Source organism: Vicugna pacos, chromosome 23 (assembly GCF_048564905.1).
Source record: "Vicugna pacos chromosome 23, VicPac4, whole genome shotgun sequence".
Classification (NCBI taxonomy): domain Eukaryota; kingdom Metazoa; phylum Chordata; class Mammalia; order Artiodactyla; family Camelidae; genus Vicugna; species Vicugna pacos.
Genome location: NC_133009.1, coordinates 28,030,458 through 28,053,111, shown reverse-complemented (window position 1 = coordinate 28,053,111; position 22,654 = coordinate 28,030,458). Strand labels below are relative to the sequence as shown.

Here is a 22,654-nt window from a genome sequence, read left to right as displayed (position 1 = left end):
ACAATTAGTTTGCAGGCAATAAAATCTTCTCACTTACTGCTTAATAGAATCTTGCAGCTAGCTGGCGGATAGAATAACAGGGTGGATGTAAAACTCCAGCCTGGAGTGCCAGTGGATAATTTGTATATTCCTTTCAGTCACTTAATGGACTTCTACAGTTTGGCAGTGAAAGGGCTGAATGATGTAAATTAGCATGGCATCTCAAAATAAAAATATATGTCAAATTTTTACTTCCGATTCACATCTCCCGCACATAGTAATGAAGCATTTGGCTTTATGGAGTTCCCGAGAGTTGTCCTCTTTTTCATACTTACAGACATCCTCATTGTAAAGCCAATTTGAAAGCATCTGTATATGTCCCCCAATTGTTTTAATTTTATTAACGGAACCAAATGGCTTGAGATGACCCACAGGGCACTCCAAGTGGGGTTTATCCAATTGTTTCCAACATTAAGTGATTTAAAAATAATGAGATTTGCCTCAGTAGACAATTACAGAGCATTAAAAACACGCAGGCAATAATCTGTAGTATTTTTGTTTTCAATGCCCAAAAGTAGAAAAAAGAAAGAAGGAAAATCGTCTGTTATATAGTAGGAAAGGTTTTGCCAAACAGCGATGTCACTTCTCTCACTTCCCTTTTCTTTTCTGTGTTGCTTTCAAAGCTCTTTTGTTTTTAACTACTTTCTCCTCATTCCTCCTGAAATAGGAAATAATATTCTCTATAGCTGGGATTCTATCATGTGGAATAGTAAGTCATTACACATCTATGGCCAAAAAAAGTTATAATTTCACCAATGTGCATGTAAGTAAAGCGTGCTATTTTATTTTCAAAGAACGCACCCAAAGTTAGACTTCAAAACAAGTTACTTCGGGACACTATATCTGTTCCCAGAGGACGGCTCCAAGCACTTTTTGAAGCTTCCTTTAGCACTGCCACTAGAGCCACTTCAAAGCTATAATGTGAAGATGGGGGAGGAATTAAATTACATTCCACTCATGTTCACCCAAAACATTTGACTGGCCTCTTTATCGCCAGACACGATGCCAAAGGATTGTTGTTCGTTTCTAAATTTTAAATATACCCTCAAAGGTCAAAGAACTAGAGTCACTGCAGATATTTCAAGAATTTGCCTCAAGGTCTCAAGGAGGATACCCCAGACTTGTGACAAGGAAAGGGGGCGCCAGGCTCCCAAAGGGGCCCCATCCACCTGCGAAGCGTACAGTGTAGCCTGTCGAGGTGGGAGGAGAGGAGGTCCCATCAGGTTAATTGTCACATCTGGCTCTTAGCAAAGCAATCTCATACATGTGGTTATGCTAGAGTCTCATATTCTTTGCCTGTCTGCTGCCCCTCTCCCTGCTAAAACATGAGGTGGGAGATAGGTGAGTACAGAAAAGATCTTTTAGTATTGGATTCTTTTGATATTGGGCTCTTTAAGGTTCTATAGGATTGAATTCTGATAATCACAGGTGTAATTTATAAAAGCCATAACAGTATGTGGGCACAAATGACTGCATTTTCACAGCGAAGCTCAGGCCTATTTCCCAAATAGGAGTAGATAATGCTTTCTTTGCCTTTAAAAGAAAAAGATCTGAAAAAACCCACAATCAAGCAAGTTTGTAAGCTCTAGTGATTGAAGACTAGGACCACACACTCCGGTTTCATCCCCCAGCCATCAGGGCTGGGAGGACCATCGAGCCTACAGTGGGTACCAGCGTCCCTCCCCGTATCATGTATCTAACCACAAGATTGCAATTCCCCATTGTATTCAACAAAAAAATGGTTAAGCTGGAAAACAATGCTATAAAAAGGGGAGAAATTATTTATCCTTAATTTCTTTCAATTTAAATAAGACCTGTCCTGCCTCAGTTTCCCTCAAACTTGTAAACACGGCCATTCCTTTATTGCTTTCATTGCACAACTGTGAACTAAACACTGGGCACTGTGAATGTTCATCTCAAAGAGAAGGTGGAACAAAACCCCTGTATGCCCATAGGATGTCCATCCTTAACATACGGGTCAGGAAAACATCTGAGGATCAATGAGTGAGGGCAGAGGGAGAAAGGAAATGGTGGCGCTCAGGTCACATTGCAGCTCTGCCCTTTACTGGCTGTGAAAACTCAAACTAGTCACTTTACTTTCTTACTCTCAGTTTGCTTAAATACAAAAGAGGAATGATCGTATCTACTTCACACCATCGTAATACATGAAATTTAGTTATTGAAAGCATACGTAGTTTTGTTTTCCTTTCTGAGAGGAAAGGGAAGAGACATGGTAAGATTCCATTGATTATTAAACACCTTGGCTCAGAGACCTAAATCTGGAGTTTGGGGATAGTGTAAAAACAGCCTTCCTCAGATGAATGAGAGGGTATGGGAATGGATATACCAGTCACCCAGAGAAGCTGAGGGGGGATTTTTGTCTTGCCAACAACTCTGGGATGTATAGCTATATTTGACAGACACCAGGAGGAGAGGAAGAAGTATAATAACACAAGTCACTTTTTAAAGCACCAAATTATCTACGAAGTGAATTTCTGAGACACCAACCACCTCTCCCCATGAACGCTGTCACTGCCCTGGGGCTCATAACTGTGTATCACTGGGTGTAATCCGATTGTAACTGAGGGCAGAGCATTTGCAAAGCTCTTCAACATTTCACCCCAGCCTTCTCTCTTACCATCATCCAAGGTCAGTCCCGACCCCTAACCCAAGCCCACCCCCTTGTCTGACACCCATGCTGAATGACTCCCAGTTCCCAGAGAGCAGTGCTGTCTTTCCTGCTGGTCTTGATGCGCTTTCTTCCATCACTGCTTTAGAGAAGCAATCCCGGGACTCACAAGACTGAGGTAGGGGTCCTTACGGGTGTTAACGACTTCATCTCACACTTACCTCCAAGCAAATCTTCCTCTGAGCATTTAAAGTACTTTATTACATGTGTCTAGTGAATTGCCTGCCTCCTGTCCAGCTGTACAACTGTCCATTCCTTGAGGGAAGGGACTTACTCCCCTGGGGTCCCCTGTGTCCAGCAGAATATTTTATTACCCATCAACTTGATTTGTTACTGATCCTATTTCTCATTCCATCATTAATGTTTAGCCCCAATGTATTCATTAAAAAAAAAACACCATAATTACAATTAGGCAGAATAAAACTAATAGCAATCCACCAATAACACTAGCATTTGGCTTAAAGCAACACAGATTTCTGGGCTATTGGACTTCGAACAGATCCTGAAGTCCAGTAGGTTCAGACTCCTAATTTTACGTAAAAGACAAAGGTGAACGTGCACTGACTTAAAGCTTATAAGGATATGAGCTAGTTGACTGCAGAGAAGAGTCTAAACCTCAAATTCCTGACATCCAGTCCAACGCTCCTTCAATGCACCCATTATGACTTACATATCAGTTCAGAAGCCCCATTTTGCAGATGAGAGAATTAAGGCACAGAGAGAAATAACACACCCAGAATCACACAGTTTACAAGCACCAGAGCCAGGAGTTAAACCCAGGTGCCCTGAATCCAACATCTCTCCTCTTAGCTATGATGCAGTGCTGCCTGACTCTAAACTTTGAACGTAATTAGCTGAATGTTGCAATTGAGTGTTGTTTAGAACAGACAGGAAAAATGAAACTCTTATCTTCTAAGAATGTGCTCTGTGTAGCTGTGGTTGTTGTGGTTGCTATTGTTGCCGGTTGGAAAGGAAATTTTGATGCCTGGGAGTGGTGGGACGGGATGGCTCTTGGCATTGTCTTTTGCTGTTGTCAGACGTGTGGTGCAAGGGCAGCTGTGGGAGAGGATAGGGTTGCTTTTAGAGAACGGAATCTCTCAACACCTCGAACAAGAAATCCCTCAATATGTCTCTGTACCACTCTGATTAGTGACCAGTTTAATTCCACAGAAACCAAACAAACCATGTCACCAAAGCAACAGGTGTCAGGTTGTAAACATCCATTTTAAAGATCTCCAAATAACACTATTGTTCACGATAGGAAAAATAAAATGCAATCCATAATCGGCAGGGTGTGCTCCGAACTGCATTTAAAAAGGTCAAAGTGTATAATCAAAAATACTTATTGCTGAAAATGATGGAGATTACAAATATCTCGCATCAAAAGTATGCAGAAATTCAACGTTTTTAGCTCTGACATGGTATCTTCTTGGAAAAGGCAGCTGTTCTTTTGCACTGTAGAACACATTCCCTACACGACATGTACAGACACTTCCTAGTTTTTAAGTTCCTACATACGCTATCGTGTCACAGAGTCTTCATAGAAGAGCTCAGTAATGACCATTGTCACAAGAAAGGTGTATAACCTGAGCTCACCATCCAACTCTAAAGTTCACTTTTTCTTTCTCTACCTACAAATTTTAAACAGCCTTGATACAAGTCTGCCTATGTCTTTTTTTAAATCATACAACTAAAAAAGAAAAAAACAAGGTTTATTAACAAAATACTCTTGGTGAAAGAAAGAAATGCGAATTCAATCTAAGGCAGCCACTCTATTTGGATCGAGTTTTAATGTGTGCATTTTGCAGTGGCAGAGTCTGAATGGTACAGTAAGTCCATATGACAAGTGTGGGGGCATTTGGATCATACCCAATGCGACCAAAAACAAATGACTCAAATAGGAATCTGACATCATACCAATCTTGAGATTTTTCCTTCTACCTTCAACAAGTAAAAGCAAGCATATCTTTCCCTCACACGGCCCCTAAGTGCTTCGTTCCTGAATGTTATCAGTGTGCCCAGAACTTTGTCAGCAAAGAGACATCGGCATTAGGTTCTTCCTTCCAGATCAAGTTCACGTATTCAGCAAGTACCTATCTGTGTCCTCCAAAGCTGGTACAGAGCTGTGGAAACCCTGCTTGACACAAGTGATGGTAACTAACCTGTATTTAAACTGTAGGAGGTGATATAACCCCGATTACAAGCCAAGTGCTAGAGTCAAGTAAGTTCAAGTCCTACTTCTATCATTTTTCTGAGTTGGGCAAAACATTTAAATCTGAAGTTACTTTCTTTGTCAGTGAAGTGTGCATGCGTCCCAGCGATGGATACCTTATGCGTTCGCTATGAAAATCAAATGAGAGCGTGTACTTAGGAGGAGTACCTGACACACAGTGAGGCTTGATTATCACCATCATTATAGCAGTGAAACTATACCCAGGAGAGGGACTCGGGACACAGGAGAAGAGCTAAGGGGGACTTGAGAACGGCCAGGTGCTGGTCCTCAGCACAGAACTAAGCAAAAGCTGGGCAGAGCAGTCCTCCTGGCCTCTGGCTAGGAAGCCAAAAGGCTGGCAGCGTGGTAGGCTTTTTAAAATCAATAGGAACATTAGGACAAGCACAAGCAAACACTCAAAACTGAGCAGTTACTAATCACCCCAAGGGTCAGGGGACCCGGACAAGGCCGCCAGCTGCGTTTAGAGTAAAATAGAGAAGCCAGGAGGAGAACCGTTAGAGCTCGGACTGAGAAGTGTTTGTGCCTGAAGATCTCTCTCCCTGAGGGAGAACCTGGGCACCGCACCCCTCTGTCTGCCCCGGATGGCCTCAGAGTGCCTGGCATTTCCTCAGGGAGGAACAGCACAGAGGAAAACTTCGCAGGGGAGGGGGGGGGCTTCCCATTGGATGGGGAGGCCAGGGGCAGGACGCCTTCTGCAGGGAACACTTGTTTAACTCCCAGGCCTTCGTAAAACAGCAGGGGTCCATGAGCTCTTTCTTAAAGGCCCAGAGAGTAAAAGGTTCAGCTTTGCAGGTCATTCAGTCTCTGGTGTGACCCCTCAGCTCTCCTGTGCAAGCGGGAAGGAAAGACAGTACAAGATAGGGTGTGGCTGTGCTCCAGGAGAACCTTCTTTAGCAAAGTGGATTTGGCCCCCAGGGCCTAAAGGCTGCAATGATAAGAAATTCTTTACAATCTGTTATCCATTATTTCCTCCCTCCCCCTCCTTTACCCACAAGCCTGTAAAAGAGCTTCTTACAAGTTAGGTTCAGCTATTTTAAAAAGAATCCTCAGCAAATTGATAACCTCTCAGAAGAACAGGGGGCAGACTGAGTTGGAGGGTTTTGCTTTAAATATTTAAAAAATTTGAAATTGTTATCCATGTCAAACCTAGTCTGAGGACTCTGGGGACAGTGAGGGTGTTCCAGAAGCAAGGAGGTACCTTGGGAGCAGTGATGATGCTTTGAATGCAAGAGAGGAAGAAAAGGTGTAATCAAGGACAAAATCTTGGGCTAGATTTGTTCCTTTGAAGATTCTTGTGCTCGTCTCTGATCTTCCTCAAATGGAAACTATGTTAATAGTATGCACTGAAAAAATGGATATCAGAATGTAGATTTGGGGTATGCTTTCAGATTCACTCTAAAGCATTCAGATTTCAAGCTTTAAATTCTAAATTAATCCAGGTTTTCCTGTACTAAATTCTTTCATTTCCAGTATTACTCAGTGATGCTCTTACTTAAATAAGCATTTAAAAATATGATTGTTTCTTTAAACATTTTCAAACCAAAATAAGAGTTAATTTCAAAGAATATAACTTTTTTCTATCAACTTACAGATGCATTCATGTAATCACTTTCTTTCTTTAACTCCTTTTGACTGGTATTTATCATAAGAAAATAGAAAGAAAAAAAAAGAAATTGATTCTGAGCTCCCTTCTGTTGTGGTCACAAAGTTTAGCAAGTGAACAATCATCCTCACATCAAGACAGGAGGAGAAATAATCCTCTTTCCTCCTGAAAACAGGAATGAAAGAATATGGCAAATGTTATCAGTGGTAAGCATACATTTTTAGGATCAATCTAGGACCAACAACTAAACATTTAGTGGCAAAATGAGTGTCAGCAGATAAAACCTCAGGTACTGGGACAGAAGACAGATACAGTGGTACTGAAGTGCTAAACTCTCAAACTTAGTAATTAGGGGATTTTGGAAAATGAATTATAAAGAATTCAATATTTTAAAGACTTACTTCTGATTGCCTCCTTTTTACAGACCTTTAATATCATTGAATCATAACTTTGAAAATAGTCTTAATTCCCCAGTTTTATTATATTTTAACAATTTAATGGAAAATGTTGCCTATGAACTAAAATCTCACAAGAAAAATTCAATCTAAATTATTCAATGCTTTAAATGCTTTAAAAAATATACAAGGCAGGGTAATGAGGGGGCTAAGAACACTGACTCTGGGTTCAGACTGCTAAGAGGAAACTATGTGCAATTACTTCTCTGTGCCTCTCTGTGAACTTTATAGAAGTTCCACATCTATAAATAATACAATAATATTATAATGGTAGTATCTACTTTAATGGAATGACTGAAAAATTAAGTAAGATAATTGATGTAAAGCCCTTAGAATAATATGTGGCACATTCTAAAAACAAATATATTCATTATTATTATGACAAATTAACAGATTCTTCATCTACTATTGGTATAAAGGCATTGTATTCATTCAAGAGGATGAAACCAACTATTTACATTGTCTACATGTGTAATTACATAGGGACAGCATGGGGTGGGGTAAAAGATTAGAACTTCACATTTGGAGAGCATCTGAAAATCCTCAAAAATGTTTAAACATTCACCTCACACTCATTAGAATGGCTGCTACTAAAAAAAGAAAAAAAAGAAAAATAACAAGTGCTGGAGAGGATACAGAGAAATCAGAGCCCTTGTGCCCTGTAGGTGGGAGTGCAGAATGGGGCAGCCTTTACAGAAAACAGTATGGAGGTGCCTCAAAAAATTAAAAATAGGGATAAATTGGGAGTTCGAGATTTGCAGATAGTAACTACTATGTATAAAATAGCTAAACAACAAGTTTATACTGTATAGCACAGGGAAGTATAGTCAGTATCTTGTAGTAACCTATAATAAAAAAGAATATGAAAACAAATGTGTGTGTGTATATGGATACATATATGCATGACTGAACTATTATGCTGTCCTCCAAAAACTGATACAACTTTGTAAACTGACTATATTTTAATTGAAAAAATAAATTCTTACTTTAAAAAAAAATCTTGATTAAAACCCACTTTATCTAGAAATCTTAGAAAGGGTTCTTAAAGCCTTTTCAATGTTAATTCATTGTAATCTTTGGTCTTATAAAATCTCTTAGCTAGTTTACAGTACAAATATGTAGCCAGGTGATTAAAAATAACTGTAATGATGAGAAATTAAAATAGATGATGATTAAAAAACAATAGAACTACCATATGATTCAGCAATTCCACTTCTGAGTATTTACACAAATAATTGAAAACAGGATCTCAGAGAGGTATTTGTACTCTCATGCTTACTGCAGCATTATTCACAATAATCAAGAGGCAGAAACAACCTGATGTCCACTGATGAATGAATGAAAAAAGAAAATGTGCTGTATACACATAATGGAATATTATACAGCTTTAAAAAAGAAGGAAATCCGGTCATACACTACAACATGGATAAACTGGGGACATTATGCTAAGTGAAATAGGACAGTCACAGAAAGACAAACACTATGTGATTCCATTTATAGGGGGTTCCCAGAGTAGTTAAACTCATAGAAATTGAAAGCAGATGGTGATTGCCAGCAGCTGGGGAAGAGGGCAATGTGAGTTGTTGTTTAATTGGTAGAGGATTTTATTTTTGCAAGATGAGAAAATGTCGAAGATCTGTTGTTCAACGATGTGCACACAGTTAGCACTAATCTACTGCATACTAATGGTTAAGATGGAAAATTTTAAGTTATGTTTTTTGTGTGTGCATTTTATGTTATTTTTTTACCACAATAAGAAGAGGAAATCAATTAAAAAATAAATGTCAGAACATCATTTCTTTAAAATATAAACTTATATTTACTTTTAGTATAAACTAGAATACTTGACTAGCATCTATTACCTAATTTTGCATTCACATAAAACTTTTGAAATGGTGGAAGAGAACTCCAGTGACTAGGTCTTTATGTGGTTGAATCCCAACAACTTCAAGCAACTTCAAAAGAAAGCGAATTGTGTACACTTGATCACTTCTAAGATATTGTCTAGGTCTATAAAGTCATAGATCAGAAAGATGAATCACTGCCTTGGGCTTTACTAGGAAAGAAAAATATATATATTGCACCCCAAGCCATCAGCCCCACCCTGCCATTCCTCCCAACCTCCCTCATAGCTTCCAAACCCTCAATTTTAACAAGTAACAAATCCTGAGGATTCAGCAAGTCATATTAAGACATACATTCCTACAACTAATTACCAAGAAGAGGGACCCACGTTTGCATCGATAGGAACTTCAGGCAGCAGGACTCTCATCACTCATTTTTTTTTTCTTTCCTACCTTTAGGATGAATATTTAAATGCAGCCTAACTGGATTTAGCCAGAATCAATTCTGAGTTTAAGGGAAGAAGTTATCTTAACATGTTATTACTTTAACACCTGTATAAAAACATGCATTTTGAAAAATACAAAGTACAACGTATCATTCCTACTATTTATGTCCAAGCATTCGATTTGGTGCTCTGTAGGCTGGGGCTATTCTAACAATGTAATTTATTGCTTATTCTCTGAATGAAAGAGCCTTATTTGTCCGGGCTTGGTTCTAAGAGAGAACCAGAAGGAAAGAATGAAAGTCATTAAGAATGTCAAGAGTGGTACTGATTGATACCTGTGCTTGAGAGTTTATCTTATAATCAAAAAAAAGCCTCCAGCCTCTTCATCAAAGCAGTCATCAGATAACACTAGGGTGACCTGGGTGGCAAGTCCTCCAAGGAAAGTCCAGTGGTCTGCAGGCAAAGTATCAACCACGCCCCACCAGCTAAGAAATCCCATCACAGATGTAAAAATTCACCTTGCCCACATCAGGGAAGTAAATAGCATTTTAAAAGAATTCACTGGAACTGATTCAAGAAGTCCTTCAGACTGGAGAATGTAAACAGCACCAACTTCCCTCTCGACAGGAGAAGAACTGGTGTGTGGTGCCGTGAGAGGTGTGGGCTTGGCCAGTGGTAGGCTGGGGCAGGCTAGGAAAAGAGGCTCACTCGCCAACAAATTCCCTAGAAGAAATGGCAATGCACATGGTTCCTCTCCCATAAGAAAGTGACTGAATCAGGAACAGGTACGTTTAGATGGCCCAGGTGGATTGGGACACTGGGACCAGAGAGAGTACTGGGTCTCACGCCAACTCATCCCACAGTCAGCACCTGGGAGCCCCTTTCCTTCCTGGCTGCTGCTTCTGAGGACACTGGCGTAGGTGAATCATGGGAAACGGATTTTATTTTCTCAGTATAGAGAGTCTGATTCAAGAAAAAAGAAGTTTGCAAAAGTTTTTAAAAAGAGAAAGAACATAACTCAAGTATGCATATGTAAAGATAATCCAGAATGACATTCTTATTTTTTTCTGATTCTATCATGTAGACTGAATCAGAGTAGACTCAATGGAGAATATACCAATGTTCCAGATATATTAGAAACTCAGTAGAAATATGAAAATAGAACTGAATTAAAAAAAATCACTCACAAACTCACCCTTTTTAATATTAAGTATAACTATTGCATTTTTAAGAATCAGTGATATGACTACTACAAAATGTCTTTTTATAATAAATAAAAATAAATTCACTGTAATTTACCAGAGGAACATACAACACATACCCTAACTTCTTCCCAACCACCGTGAAATAACATCGACAGCAGGAGGAGAGGGTCACTCCTTTTGCAAACATACCAGCCTAGGAAAGGGAATTTTGTCTGCCTACCTTAACTAATTATCCAGTCTCACTAATTTGATAGTAAACCACAGTTGAACATTTTACCATGGCATAAAAGAGTTTCACTGCAAATTTTTCCCTCCGTAAATGCCACTGGCCAACATCCCTGCCATTGGACATTCTTAGCCACTCTGACCCAACTGGAAAATATATCCTTACCCTATCAGGAGTTCAAAATGATGTGTTGATCTTACTTGACTTTCAAAAGACAATCACAGCTCACAGGCAACAGTGAAAAGAGGCTAGACAATCCTGGAAAAAAAAATTCTGAAAACTGAGATGAGAGATTGAAAAAAAAAAAACCAACCATCATCATAGAGAGCTTGCTTTCCATTTAAATAAATGATCTGCATGCAAAGTTGTCTAGAAAGTCGTCTGAAATGAACACTGGGTAGTCAACGTTGCCTCTAAGAAAGATGAAGTGAAGGTGTTTTCATCTGACAGTTACCAAAACTATAGCCAGCAGTCAAACCTAGCCCCAGGTATGCCTGGGTATGGCCCCAAGCACAGAGCGGTTTTTATAGTCTTAAACAGCTCAAAAATTAATCAATAAATAAAACAAAGCAGAACAGAGTACGTGACAGAGGAGGCACGTGACCCACAGATCCTAAGGTATTTACCAACTGTCTTTCTATCCAGCCCTTTACAGAAAAGTTTTGTTGACCAGTAGCTCTTCAACAACCTCAGAAGTGATGACAATTTAGGTCAATTCCTAAAAGTCAGAGCAAACCACGAAAAAGGAATCGCTACTCATTTATCCTGAGAAGCGGGTCCCCTAAGTCAAAACCGCGAGAGATGAAACTGTAAATTACGCTGTTTCTTGAAAACTCCATTCACATCCTATGCATCCTCTACCCACAGAGAAAGTCAGCAGGACTAAATTGCACTATTAAAATAAACACTGAAGCTAACAATTAAAATAGCGAGGGAATAATGCTCCTCATTTATAACTTGGCAACATTACTGCCTTTCAAAAAATCAGACAAAATTGGCATCAAATGCAAGAAAAAGTGGAAAAGTCAATTAAACATAACAAAAGCCAGCTCTGAGTTAAAGTGAATGAGTTTTAGACAATATTTCTTTCGAAAATATCACCTCAATATTTAATTTAATACTGCTTCCAAACTGATAATCACTGAGATTCATAAAGTCAGTGTAGACATTTCCATATTATTTTGGATTTTAATTTTAAAACATACTAGCTTTAAAGCTGCCGTTTATAAATGAGGGTATTCTCTCCAAACACTATTTAAAGTAAATAGGTAATTTCTTATTCCTTTCCTTTGAAAGGTTTATATAATGTACAGACCCTCAATTTGTAAGTTCTTATTTCCTCCAGGGCTGTAAATATTCTACTCTAAGACTAAAATATAGCACAGGATGGCAAAGAAAAGGAGGCACCCAGGAAAGATGCTCTAGGATGATGCCGCCTGCTTCAGGCAGGAGTCAGCAATTCAAGGCGGGGAAGAGCAGTGTCAGATCCACAGGCTGTGTCCACACACCTTCAGCATAGGCCTTGCAGGCAAATTCCTCCTCCTTAATGCCCTAGATTTAAGGTGAGATTTAGGTTCTTATCAGTGTCTTCTTTAGATCCAGACAAGGCGGTCATCACCTGAGGCCCTGGGCTTTAGAAGACATGGATGATGCAAACCCTTCCACAGGTTGGGAAGACGAGACCTGCAGGAGCCAAGCCCCTTGTACCATATGATCCCAGTAGCTGGGATCATTGAATTCTCTGGATAAACCTCCACAGGCCTCTCGCCTGAGTCCACTTTCTGGCAGGTGGCCTGGGCTGGACCTCACTGCTGGTGTGCACATTACAAGGCCTGTGCGTGATCAAGGGGCTGCCATTAGGAAGGGGCCGGAGGGCCCTGGATATGCGGGCAGGGGTGTCCAAACTACGTACTGGACGCAATGGGAGGTGGAGGGAAGGAAGGGAAATGGGCCAGGCTCTAGGCTGAAAACTGGCTCTCCCGTGCACTTAAAACTCCCAGTTGTCTAAGAATTACAAATGGAAAGCTGGTCTCCCAGGCCATTACGAGGGCATATTTGTCAAATAAGAGAACGCAACATATCTGACTAAGCAATTTGTTATCTTGATTTATAAAGATTTAAATATTTACATACACAGGACAGAGGTGTCCACTGGACTCCTGTCCCAGGCCATGAATACCTGCTGTGGACTTGGTTCTCATAATGGTCACTTCTGTATTTCACACTGCAAAGACATTCTGCTTCTTTATTTCCCAGGTCCCACATTTGAAGCTTAACTGGGGATATTTGACTCAAGTGACAAGATTCAGGCTCCCTTTCTGATTTACCCAGTTTCCCACCCACAGTCACAGAAAAATAAAATTAATTGATCACCGTAAAACTACATACAACCAGTCAAATGTCCAATCAGCCCACCTCAATGTCTCCTACTATAAAAGGGCACCATTGTGAGGAATGGCTACAGGGAGAGAGGGTTTATTGTCAGAGCAAAGGGGTGGATAGCTTTGAGAGGAGAAGGTCACAGGCCTTCCAGTTTAACATCAAGGGCACCTCTTTGTCCTAGAGTATCTGAACCAGCCGGTGGTGGAGTGTCCCAGTCACACTGCCAACGTCAACCAAAGCTCATCATTTATCGAGCCCTTACTGTGGGCCAGGCACTTTGATATTCTCTCGTTGAACCCTTTCCACCTGGGAAAGGGAAGCACAGAGAAGTTATGGCCGCTCAGCAGGTAAGTGGCTGAGACTTGGATCTGGTTTTATACAAATCCAAAACCCACGCTAGAATATCTTTTGAAAAAAGAAGACTCCTATTTTTAAATATACAATTTCCCCTTTCTAAAGGGAGGGAAGCCTTATCTCTAGCACAAGAGTGAACAGTTGAAATGGTTATATTAACCATGTATATGACTTATTTTCCATATTCTTACATAGAAATAAAAACTTCAGGGGGGTTGGTGTTTTGTGAATTAAATAACGAAATGTATATTGACTTTTGAGAGGTATAAAGATATGTCTTACCTCCTTAACAAGAGTCCAGGGAAAACTCTTAATGAGAAGGTACAGAAAAAAAAAAAAGCACAAAAATTCCTAACTCATTTATAAATTGAGGCCAAAACTAGAATTAGAAAAAAATCAGAAAAACGGTATCACACCACACACACAAATTAATAAGCCTGGGAAGTGACAATGAAATCAATGCTGCCACTGTAACCCTGTGGGACGACCGAACTGTCAAAAAGTTTTGGTCAAGAAAACAAACAAACAAAATTCCAAAACTTTGACTTTTACTTAAGTGCTGACCTAATTCAATAGTTTCTCAATGATAACTTAGAAACAGCCTTTCTAGTTGACTTTCACTGCAATCTATGATTAATTGCCTTTCACACCCAGAATACCACATTCAGCTTTGAGAAGAACAATTCTCACTACTTTTCTCAAGATGCGCTCTCAAATATATGTTCTTTTGGCTCCAAATTTAAGAAGTATTTTGCCCAACTTTCAAAATGCATTACATATTGGATAACCAATCTTAAAAATAAATTATTATAACAAGAAATAAAAACTTTAAAGAGGCAATATTCCCCACGACTGTGGACTGTCTCTCAGTCAATGAGAGCAGGACCGAAGCCAGACTTACATAACGTCTTGGCCGTAAGGGTTGTGACAGTAGAAAGACTTGTTCTTCAGCGAGTTGCATAATCCTTTCTCATCCTCAGGAGAGCTTTAAGGGAGGGAAGGGAGAGACTCTGATCTGTCAAGGATAGTTTGGCTGCAATGCTGCCTCAAGGCATAAGAATGCATTCTTTGGTTCCTTCAACATCAGAATAAGAATCCCTGATGATACAGTAGATTCAGGCCACTTTCCACCTCTTTGGAGCTCAACTATGTCTATTTGGCCACAGAAAGGAGGGGCTGTTCCAATCTCCCTTACAATTACCACCCTAATTATTACATTATACTTTCACGATTTAATCCCTTTTTTTGCCTCACTGCCTTTTTGGGGCTAAGGAAGCACCACGGCGTGATGCCTGCTGATGTAACTAGCAGGGTAGCCTTACCGAGCGCCGTCCAGCTGCCAGCTACAAGCACAGCCAGGTGGGCAAGTCCAGAGTGCTAATCTGAACAGTGACATCTCTGTCTCCTGCTCGAAATCCTTGAAAGTTGCTTGCTCTCTCCAATATGGAGTAAAATTGAGCACCATACATCAATGCCAAGAATCACCCTGTGCTTTGCTCTGTTAAGCTTTTGGTAGCATTTCAGCATCGTAAGGAAGAATCAGCAACAGAATCCCAATTGTTCTGTTCCAGTGAACGTTCAGTAAATAACTATGGCATAGCTATTCATATCTAAGCCATAGGATTTGTATTTTCTTTTAAAACAACTGTCAGGAAATGTTTTCACATACTTGTTCTACCTTTGGAAAACATCCTGAAGACGAGGACGTTTAATCCCACGAATTCCCCAAATTTTGGTATTCCCTCAAGGCAGAAGACATTTGTAGGAAGAATTCATCGCAATCCACAAACTTTTGAGAACCAAGCTTTCATAAAATGTTTTTCAGCTGAAACTCCAGCCAGCACACTGCCAGGCCCCACAGCAGGTTCCCAGTAAACATTTGTTGAGTAAATGGGAGTGATTTTCTTATTGACAACCTCTTGCTTGTATCAGCATCCACAGTATTTGTTAATTTATCCCAAAATGCTCCCTTGTCTTTGTGGAGTTAGACCCCGAGCTGAGTTAACAAAATCAAATTACTAACAGTTTAAAATTTAGATGACCTGTAGCATCCATATTCTGATACTGTTGGACAATGGCTGGTAAGAACCCAAGGATTTGAAATATGTTTTCATTCACAGGGTTTGCAATTTAGCAAATAGGCTGAAGAGAGATTTTCAAATGCTTCAAGATGAAAAGAAACTTTGCATATAGACCAACATTGTTTTTACTTACTCTCTTTACATGTGATTTTGTATTTCTTTTTATCCATAAGCATTCTTTGAGGTAGGTATTAATGTCTTCAGTTTATAAAAGAAAATAAAGATCCAGTGGGTGGAGGATTTTTTGGATAAGAAAATACTAATAAAATATGGCAATGATGGTCCTTTAAATGTGAGGACACAGCTATTAAAACATGGAGGTAATTCACATGTACTCTACACTAACTTGGCTTGTGTTCTTTGGTTAAAACTACGAAGGCTATGAAAAGATTAGGCTTAAATATCCTCTCTGTTATGTGAGTTATGCTATCTTGAAAAACTGTGCACTTTTAACTCTTTCACTGTGTACTCATAGATCAAGGAAGCTACTATGTGATAAACAGCACAAAAGCAAGTGGGAGATGGTACAGCTGATTCACTAAGGACAAGACACTAGCATCTCAGGGCACCCAGGTGAAAAGATTGCCCTCCCACATGCTCTTAAAAGGAAAAGGTAGACGATTACCTATGGGCACATGAAAGGTTTCAGAATCACCCTTTGTTAAAATATTTGGAAGGATTCGAGTTTAACAAACATGATCTCCTTTTCACTTTAAAAACCAGTAAGCATGTCAGAGAGTGATTAACCTAATCTCAGTTACACCCAAGCAGGGACCATAAGATGACACAGGAGGGTCATCAGTGGTAACACTGTAAGAGAGCTGTGGTTCTCAAACTTGGGTGAGCCTCAGCCTCTCCAGGAGCGCCCGGTGAAGCACAAAGGGCACGGCCCACCCTCAGGGATCCCGACTGAGCTGGTCTGGGATGAGGCCTGGGAATGTGCACTTCCAGCAAATTCCCAGGTGATGCTGGTATTGCTGGACCAGTGCTCACACCCTGAGAAGCACTAACAGAACACAGAACAGTTCAGCATCGTGGCTCTCAGCACTGGCTTTACATGAAGCATTAACTAGGAAACTTTCAAAAATCTCCCCCTGCCCTGCCCGTGCCTGAGGCCAAATTAACTCAGAATTTGGGGGTGGAGCCCCGGCATCAGTATTTATTTTTGTCTCTGGGTGATTCCAGGCAAGGTTGAGAACCACTGACATGTGGGAAGATGCACTCGTCTCCGTAACCAGTCGTTAAGGAGATACGTTTCGTAAAGCACTGAGCAGAAAGACAGAATCACTGACGTGCTGAGAATCCCCCACCAGAAATCCCCCATTTCCTTCTCCTATTTTCTTCAAAGGCGTGTCACACGAAGTATCTAAACAAGTGAACTGTAGCTTTCTGTAAGTATATACATCTATAGCTTTGAAAACTAGCAGAGTTTTGTACTTGTGAATTCCTAGTTTAAAAAGCCACATACAAATTTCAGTCACATTTTCCTTTTTGGTGGGAAATAATTTTGCTATTTCTCAATCTGGAGATCTATAAAGGTTTGGATATTTTTTTATATATGTTGGAGGCATATTTTATAATCTGGTATAATTTGGAAGCTTCTTTAATACAAATTCATTACAAAGGTGGGGAAAGTATATCCAACCATAGAGAAAGAAGGAGCGTAGGAGAAAATTAAATTTGTCTAGAGCAGTGATTCTCAAAGTGTAGTCCCTGGACCAGCGATACCAGTATCACCTGAAAATTTGTTAGAAATATAAATTCTCAGGCCCCTACCCAAGACAGAGCTAAGGAACCAGAAACTCTGGGAACTGGGCCCAGTGATCTGCATTTCAGCAAGAACTCCAGCCGGTTTTGAAGCACACTCTAGTTCGAAAACCACTGGTCTAAAATATTCATTATTTCAGATGTAAGAAGAATTGAATAGAGCACTATGAATCCAGTGTGCATTGGTTCGGGCGCTACCCCCACCCCCACTGCTCTAATAACAGATGTGTGCTTTTAAACCACACCCAAGCTAATTACCATTCCATCATCAGAGCTTGAGAGTGAAGGTGGAATTGACAGGAGCCATGTCCAGTAAGGGGGTGGGGAGTTTATTCTACAAATCCTCCACTATCAACTTTAACCTATTTCTCTTTGGTGCCCAAGACAGAATGAAGAATGCAAACCTTACTAATGAGGATAAACACTAGGAAAACCAACCAACCAGCTAACCAACCAACCAACCAACCAACCAACCATCGTGTGAGACTGGAGGAGGGTGGGTATCTCTATGTGCAGCAGGCACTCACCTTGAATCGTCCTCTTGAAGAAGGCCTTGCAGGCTTCGCAGGATGCTACCCCATAGTGGTACCCAGATGCGATGTCGCCGCACACCAGGCACAGTCTCTTGGGCATTGAGTTGAGCATGTATTCGCACTTGGTCTGGGGGTCTTCAACAATGGTGCTGGAGCAGTCGTCATACAGTTTCCTGACAGGCCCACTGCCGCCTAGGATAGGAGCAGAAGGGTAGAGAGGTGGCGAGTCAAGTCCGTTCTGATGGCCATTCATGGTTGAACTGTAGCTCCCGCTGGCGTCTGAAGAGCCACCTGGGCTGCGGTGGTTGACGCTGTCCGTCAGGGAGGCCGGGCTGGAGGGTTCCGTCTTGATGAAGGACGAACAGCTGGAATCAATGTGCCGGTCTTTGTTTGACATTCTGCAGAGAAGCCTGAGATTTAGGGAGATACAAACAGAGGGAGAAAGAGAAGGAGAGAGTGTCAAACACCAAGACCAAAAGAGGCAGAAACAAAGAGAAGGTGAAACGGTAAAGTAAAAGGGAAGGATGAAAGGTGGAAAAAAAAAAAAAGAGAGAGAGAGAATTCATACGTTAAAGACATTGCTCTTTGATATAGCCAATATTTTATATTAACTATAACTAAAGTATAACCTTTAAAAATTGTGGATCACTCTATTGTACACCTGAAATTTATATAATATTGTACATCAACTCTACTTTAATTAAAAAAAAGTCACTGCTCTTTAAGAGGGCTGCCTACGAGCAAAGGACCACACATCATTCATTCCCTAGTCAATATCTCTTGTTCTACAAGAAGGTAATCAGCATAAGGGCGTGACAGGGTTACATCAAAGTGCCCAGACAGGCCATAAACAAGAGCTCTAACGGGTCTAATTCCTTTTACTTCACCTTTCTCTTGGAGAACCGCTGTCAATATCTAAATCAACTCCCTAGATTCTAAATCTGTCCACAGAAGCGGAGCGATCTGCAAAGTCCGCACCATTTCTAAAAGTAAATTTACCCTCACTCTACTTTCCCCTTCCATTTTCTGATGCTGCAATCATTCTATTATGAGCAGGATCAAACTTTTCTTTTCAAGACCGAACAGATGATTCCCCAGCTCTTGCAATCACCGTTTGTCAGCACGCGTCCAGAAGCGTAACCGTGTCCCTTATTGATCCAAGACACATAGGGAATATATCCTCGATCAGTTTGCGTCTTTAGTTAAATTGCTCTATTTCCTACACATCTAGTGACACAGAGAGACATCAAGGATAACATTCTAGCCAATATTTAAGGATTGTTTCCTAGAGCCCACAAAGCTGAGTGATCACCAGCACTGATTAATAAACAGGTACATGCGTGTGCATGTGTTTGTGTGAGTGACTGGCTCCTGCTGAAGAGAGCAATCAGTAAAAGCCACGTGACCCTTCAGTATACCTGTGAGTCCACAAATCTGATACTTTATACTCAGCAAAGTAAGAACGTATCAAATTTTGTCCTGAAAAAAATGACTTTTGTGATCGCCTCTCTTTCTCCCTTTCCTTTGGTCTTTCAGCATCATACCTCCCAAAAGGCAATATGATGAAACATCTAATCTGACAGATTCTCTCTCTTGTCTAGAAGAAACGGACTGCCCCTCTTACTGTGTCAGACCCATAAGTGATTAAATTTCCGAAGAGGTAATTAGATGAAAAGATATAATTGGTCCTATTTTCTTTCTGGTTAGTCATAGTGCAAAACCCCTTTTAGCAAAGTCTCTTCTGAACCTTCGGAGAGCTCGCTATAGAAAGAGGTGAGAGTTGAGGAAGGGACTTAGATAATTGCTTCCCAGTGGAAAGTTGATTTATGGGAGTCCCACAGGGTAATGGTCATTCACTAGAATTTGGGGGAGTAGCTGCCATATTACCAAAGGGATGTAATTATCTCCTTCACTATAAATCTAATGATATTTCCTCATTGCGCAAATTTCATGCTCTCCTCCGGGTCCCCTTTCCCCCACTGTTCTTCTACTTTAAAACAAATCAAAATATGGTATTTCCTAGCAGAGCATGTTCACCGAATGGTTCCAAGAAGGCAGTCTCAAGAGCAAAGCATCGAGGACAGGAATTTGCACCTTAACCAAGAGATTTCACATCAGAGGTGGTATTCTCTTGTCTAAAGGAAAGCAATCTCAGGAGAGGAAGAAAGCAAACAGGCAGGAGAAATCCACAAAAATATCTTCTTGCTGTTGCCCACCCACTGGTGGTGTCCTTTCCTGGAGAACCAGCGAAAGGAAAAATATCCCCCGCGCCAGCCTGAACTCCGGCATCCGCTCCCTCCCGCATCTGCTGCCTTGTCCCCGTCACTGCTAATGAGCGTTGTAATTAATAGATGGTTCTCCTTGTCTCCCGGCTTGCACCCTGGGCTAAGCACTTTTCCTCCAGTCAACGTTTGAAAGAAAGCGGGTCGGCACTGACTTACAGCAGCCCTGCGAATTCCTTTTAATTTAGAGCACTTACCCCACCACTTCACTTATTACCTTATAATTACTGGACTGCTCGCACATACATTATGATCTGAGACTAGAGTTAGAAGTTATTAGGGTACTAAAACACAGTTGCTCCCCTTTCCTCTCTCTGGCACTGAATTTCTCACGGCGATGACAATTAACTGTTTCACCATCTGCCCGTGAGGCACCATGTCTCAATTATTTTTTCCTTTTCTGGAGGAGAGTTGCTTCGAGCTGCTGGACCATGTACCACACCATACTTTCTCCAGGCCCTCTTCTCTCTCTCTCTCTCTCTCTCTTTTTGTATCATCTATGGTCAATTTTATCCCAATTTTTTTCCCTTGGGCTTCTTCTCATGGACTTTTAAAATCTGCAGAACCCTTGACTAAAGAACAAGACTCACTCTCCTATTTATGGAAGACTTATTTGCAAAGTCACCAAATGTTTACATGTCACATGCATGTTGTTAAGGCCTCTGAAAAACTGCATGTCCCCAGCCAGCTGTTTCCTCCAAAATCTCAGTCCATAACTTTGCAAGAATCTGGATGGAAGCAAGAAAAGTCAGGAAGTTCAAGTCGTCAGGGAAACCTCTGGACGGCGGCAATCTCTCCTCCTACACAAGTCTGGCCACTGTAGCTATAAATGAAAGTGAACGAGCTGGATCTGTGCTGTTGGATGGACTTGTTTCTTCTCAGCCAGGAACTGCTCCTTCATGAGCACCTTTTGCCCGGCGGAAACAGTAACAATCAGATCTGTCATTTATCCCATGCTTCTGATCTGCCAGGTGCTGACCCCGAGCACTTTACAAATACTACCTCATTTAATCCCCAAGACAGTCTCACCAGGGAGATTATTACTTTTTAGGAAACAGAGCCTCAGACATCATATGATTTCCTGAAAGTCATACAGCTTGGAAGTGGAAGAGTCGGGATTTGAACTCAGATCTGACTCCAAAGTCCAGTGCAGAAATGTCTTGAAGCCAACAGAGAGTTTTTCAAGGTGTTCATTGATTTTTTTTTAATAGCCAAGGAAGCAGGGGTAGAGATAGCACACTCACTGCTTCTGTGACATTTCTGCTCACCCATGGGTGGAAAAGTGGTGGAAGTGGCCACCACCCTGGCTCCAGGGCGGCCTAGGTGAGTCACCCTTGCCTGGGGTTTGCAGTGACACCCAAACAGAATCTGAAAAGAACACAGTTGTCTCCAAATTACTACTCAGCTCATTACACTGAGCACTGCCTAGACACCATTACATTATACCCTAAAACTACAGTGGGTCTTAATTCTCTCCCTCTCTGTCTCTGAAATTCTACAGCTCTATTATTCAAGCCTGAAATATTCACAACTATCTATAAATTCAATTGTCAGCTGGTGGGTTTTATTCTAGACTTCACTTCAATCTAAAATTAGAGGCACTAAAATTCACATTAACTCTAAGAGGAATGTAGTGAATAAGACTTTATTTCAAAAGAACACCTTTTTGTCAGAAAGAGCTGTTTTCAAGATGATGGCTTTATCTGTAGCCAAAGAGAAGCAGCCTGATTCCACATTGTGCTGTTAACGCAGACACTTCAGGTCACATTGGATTAATAATAATAATAATAATAAAATCTAAATTTAGTTAAGAATTATGAATAGAAATAACATGTGTTGGAAAATGTGGGAAATATTTATTTTAAAGCATTTGTAGGGTTGCTTTTACTTTATTATTTTAAGAGAAATGATGAGAGGCACCAGGGAGAAAGACAAGCAACTTTCCAAAAGCCTCTGAGCGAACACCCTGAGAATAAACTGGAGGAAGGGATAACCATGTCAAGAATAACATTTTGTTTCTGTCTAAGAAACTAAATTTGAGGGGTTTAACAGCGTTCTTGAGGTCAGGGACATTCAGTGCTTTAGAAAACATTTTCAACACAGTTTGAGATACAGTCTTCCATAGTCTATATATTCCATGTATGTTCTATTATATATATATTATATATACATATGCATGTATATATACGTGTGTGTGTATGTGTGTGTGTGTGTATATATATTCTGATGGTCACACTTCAACACAGAACTCGCTGCCCAGCCTTGCCTGAGGACCAGCAAGAGTAAAATTTATCTTTGGCATTAGATGAGCAGGCAAATAAAGCTTCTTGGTTGCTGGATGACTTAAAACTGTAACTTTTGGAAGTTACTGAACTGTGTGGATACCTGTGCGTGCATAGGGAGAAAGTGATAGGAAAAGAAGAAGGATCAATTTAAAGCTGCTGCTGTAGGAGCAAATAAGACCATCAGTAAATTCATATTCAGTGTACAATGACCAAGCTCAGTTGCTGTCAGA

At 40.6% G+C, this 22,654-nt stretch overlaps 1 protein-coding gene across 3 annotated transcripts in view; it reads right to left on the bottom strand.

Annotated features, from left to right (window-relative positions):
* The window catches only part of ESRRG (estrogen related receptor gamma), a 519,140-nt gene that overhangs the window by 151,264 nt on the left and 345,222 nt on the right, over positions 1 to 22,654 (bottom strand). For all 3 annotated transcript variants that reach the window (XR_012063582.1, XM_072948734.1, XM_006203648.4), the window contains exon 2: positions 17,852 to 18,267. Coding sequence is in view for 2 of the 3 variants with exons in the window: in XM_006203648.4 (XP_006203710.1) it covers positions 17,852 to 18,267 (416 nt within the window). In the remaining variant the exon portion in view is untranslated. The remainder of the gene's footprint in view (positions 1 to 17,851; positions 18,268 to 22,654) is intronic.